At 44.9% G+C, this 3,574-nt stretch overlaps 2 protein-coding genes across 4 annotated transcripts in view; both read right to left on the reverse strand.

Moving 5' to 3' along the window:
• The window catches only part of chadla (chondroadherin-like a), a 5,174-nt gene extending 2,945 nt beyond the window's left edge, over positions 1 to 2,229 (reverse strand). Inside the window, exons 1-6 of the mRNA XM_019868240.1 lie at positions 2,109 to 2,229; positions 1,723 to 1,881; positions 1,216 to 1,410; positions 988 to 1,143; positions 693 to 838; positions 293 to 531 (exon numbers count right to left, since the gene is read on the reverse strand). Coding sequence (XP_019723799.1) covers positions 293 to 531; positions 693 to 838; positions 988 to 1,143; positions 1,216 to 1,410; positions 1,723 to 1,881; positions 2,109 to 2,114 — 901 coding nt within the window. The 5' untranslated portion in view covers positions 2,115 to 2,229. The remainder of the gene's footprint in view (positions 1 to 292; positions 532 to 692; positions 839 to 987; positions 1,144 to 1,215; positions 1,411 to 1,722; positions 1,882 to 2,108) is intronic.
• A 285-nt stretch (positions 2,230 to 2,514) lies between these two features.
• LOC109514911 (ran GTPase-activating protein 1-like) overlaps positions 2,515 to 3,574 on the reverse strand; it is a 7,944-nt gene continuing 6,884 nt past the window's right edge. For all 3 annotated transcript variants that reach the window (XM_019868366.1, XM_019868368.1, XM_019868369.1), the window contains one exon: positions 2,515 to 3,119. In XM_019868366.1, the coding sequence (XP_019723925.1) occupies positions 3,038 to 3,119 (82 nt within the window). In that variant the 3' untranslated portion in view covers positions 2,515 to 3,037. The remainder of the gene's footprint in view (positions 3,120 to 3,574) is intronic.

Below are 3,574 nucleotides of genomic sequence, written 5' to 3' on the forward strand. Positions count from 1 at the left end.
CGGCGGGGGGCCTGCTGACAGCAATCGCTTCCTCCTCAAAGTCGTCCTTCAGCGGGTCCCCCCCGCTGCGGCAACGCATGTCCACGGCCGCCACGGCGCCGAGCGGCTCTTCGGACAGGTGAGGCGGTCCTGCGCAGGTTCCCAGCAGCTTGACACCGCCGACGCTCGCCCAGTTCCTTAGGGACCTCATGTAGCAGCTACAGTGGATGGGGTTGGCTTCAAGAAAAAAAAAAAAAAAAGTCGTGCAAAATGTAAACACTCCTTAACATTCGAATGTAAGAGCTCTGGTTACCAGTGAGGTTGAGGCTGGCAAGGTTTCTGGGGCCCGCGAGAGGCTCCAGGTAACGAAGCTGGTTGTGACTCAGGTCCAAGTGGGAGAGCAGAGGGGCTTCTGACAAAGCCTGATCTGACAGGTCCTGAAGAGACATGTGGCTGAGGTACAAGTGTGTGAGCTTTGCCATGGAGACGGACTCTTCGCCGAGGTAGATCATGCGGTTGTGGCTCATGTCCAGGTGCGTGACCTCCTTGAGTCTGCAGTGGAGGAGACAATCAACAAGAATGTCTAAATCAAACTAATAAGGCGATTTTGACCGTGGGAGGAGGAGAAAGTCCAGAATATCTGCTGCATCTCAAACGTAGGGTGTCACCAGGTCTCTGACAATTGCGGTCATGGCTATTTTAAAAGCTCCTACCTGGTCATCGCCTGAGTGGGGAAGAACTGCAGCTCATTGTGGTCCAGACTGAGGCGGGTGAGGGTGAACAAGCTTGCGAATGCCTCGGGAGCCAAGTTGTTGATGGAGTTATGGCTGAGACGAAGCCACTTGATGTGTTGCAGGCCCTAAGAGAGGCGGAATGGGCGCACTGAGTAACAACCACTACATTCTGGTACAGAGCCAGCTAAAGATGCATGATGGTGGACTTTTGCATTTTGGTGGTTGTGTCACAATGGAACCATTCCTCCTGGCTCAGAAGACAGACCTATCGTACCTGAAAGGCCATGTTGGGGATGTACACCAGCTGGTTGTGGACGAGAGCCAGCATGTTGAGTGAGCCAAGCTGCAAGAAGGCTCCAGGTTGGATCTCCTCAATACGGTTGTGGTCCAAACGAAGCTCCTTCAAAGACGAGAGCCCATCGAAAGACTCCTACAAATGTGGAGGAAGAAATTGTTCCCAAGAGCACACAGAGCGGTGGATGTTTTGGTTGAGTTTTCTTGCCTGGTAGAGGATGTCAATTTTGTTGTAGGCCAAGTTAAGGGAGAGCACGCGGCCCAGCATGCGGAAAGCTCCCTCCTTCACCTTCACAATGTTGCATCGCTGTAGATTGAGGTGGGTGAGGAAAGGGGTGTGCACAAATGCTCCTCTTTGGAGAACCTGCAGATTGTTATTCCTCAGGTCCAATTTGACTGTGATCTGTGTATGCGCCATTACATCGAGCGAGAGAAAAATCATGTCAGAGTTGATGTTTATTACAGTACAGTATGTCAAAATCATTAACTCCTCATACCACGTGCAATAAGTAGGCCTACATTTGTTTTAGTGAGCCACATAAAAAGATGTCTTTATTTTGACACCGACAGCATTTTGATAGATCTCACACTGCAGTAAAAACGTGATAAAGAGCATAGATTCCAATAGGACGCATTGGAATGCCTCTTCAAAGCTTCCTTGCCAGAAGAGCAGTCGTGTGAGGTTGAAGCGAGGCGGTAGACATCAATTTCTGACCTCGTCAATAGTCGGGGGGATGCCAGTCAGGTTCTTGCCAACGCAGGCCACGGTGAGCTTGGCACTGTCACAAGTGCACACTCGAGGACATTTGGCCGCTTCCACGTTTGATATGACCGCAAGAGTCCCCACGAAAACGGCAGCGGGGAGGACAAGCATCTGCGCAAGGGAGACGTTTGCATTTAAATGAGGAATTTAAATTGACTGCAAGGCACTTTTAAATAAATGTACTTTCCACTTGGGTTCATATCAAATATCAAAACATTCTGACATTTTTATCTTTGTAACCATTACAATGCACCAACCTAAATAAAACCCATGCTTTTGATTCAATTGATATCACCACGTTGGCTCACTGCCGAATTTGAAATAACAAACTATCTTACCTTCATGCAGAAGTCAACTTTTGTGTCTTTGACATTAAATGTTGTCACAAAAAAAGAAGAAAAAGAAATCTAAGTGAATTTGCCAGCAACTTCAACAACTACGCCCAGCGTGTTCAGCGGAGTCTGGAGTGCAATGGAAAAACGAGTCTTTGGTAAATTCTTCCTCTAGTGACCCCTGATCCCGGCACCCCCATCTGCAAATTAACACCTTGGTTTTACATTTTCTGCCCAGTTAGTTGGAGATGCTGCAAGGAATTTGCACATTAAGCATGACCAGTCAAATGGATTTGAAATGGCATGAACAGTTTCCCAAAGCAACTTAACATATCCAAAATACGAAGAAAAAAAAAACTGTTACCGGATAGACTACAAACGGAACTGATCTGAATAAGGCACAAGCCATCCAAACAAGATGACAACTCAATTTATTTTAACAATGCAGAGCCATAACAAGCTAGTGACTCAAGCCAGAAAATACAAAACATCCCTTTTGTCGTTAAACCTTTACTTTTATATTTAGCAGCTCATTCATAGCACACATTACACACACTGAACTTCAAGAACAAGATTAAAAAAAAAAAAAAGTAAAAGTAAATTTTGATAACAAAAATGTACAAAAGCCTAAAATGAAGTCATTAAGTACATAGTACAATATATTGTGTTGTGTAGAGCCAGCAGGTGAATGCCACCTGACCGTCTCAAAATTTTGTATTTATTTTTTTAAGACGTCAGCAGTTCCAAAGAGGATCATTATCAAGGTGTTATGCAACAAAGTACTACATGTCCTAGCGCACAACAAGCATCCAGTTTCAAAGAAATGCAGTCACGATTATTTGGATGAGGAAGATGCATCCTTGACTCAAATTGGAGCAAATGTATGGTGGTTCTCAGAGGTCCATTAAAGCTGTTTGTTTGTTCATTCGCAGTCTTCAGCTCTCTGTGCGGATCCTCTGTATGGTGGACTGAAGCTTGTGTAGAGAAGAGCCACAGGACTCCAAAGCCTTGTTGTTTCTAGGGATGACAAACATCTCTCGTGGACATGCACTTATACTGTATACGGTCGGACAAATGACAAAATGGCCGATCGTGCTGAAATGTCACAACCGGTTTCAAAACGTTATTTGGATGGTATCGTAAATCATAGAGACCTACTTTCCTTTGTCCTAGTTAATGCTTGAAGGAAATTTGTTGATTTAAAAAATTGGAATTACACTCAAGAATTGTGTGACTGTGGAGAGCCGCTGTTTTTAATTTCAAAGGAGACATATGCTCCCCCCGCCCCACAACTTGAAGAAGTTCTGTCTTAATAACATCCCTGTGACATTTTGCTTAGTTGAGCCTGTTTTGTTGGGCAGCTTTAGGGCGGGGCGCATGTTGAGCGCCTCCAACAAAAAAAAAAAAAAAAAAAAAAAAAAAAAAAAAAAAAAAAAAAAAAAGAAAAAACCGGGGGGAGTTTTATACCCGGA

Source organism: Hippocampus comes, unplaced genomic scaffold (assembly GCF_001891065.2).
Source record: "Hippocampus comes isolate QL1 unplaced genomic scaffold, H_comes_QL1_v1.1 scaffold314, whole genome shotgun sequence".
Classification (NCBI taxonomy): Eukaryota; Metazoa; Chordata; class Actinopteri; order Syngnathiformes; family Syngnathidae; genus Hippocampus; species Hippocampus comes.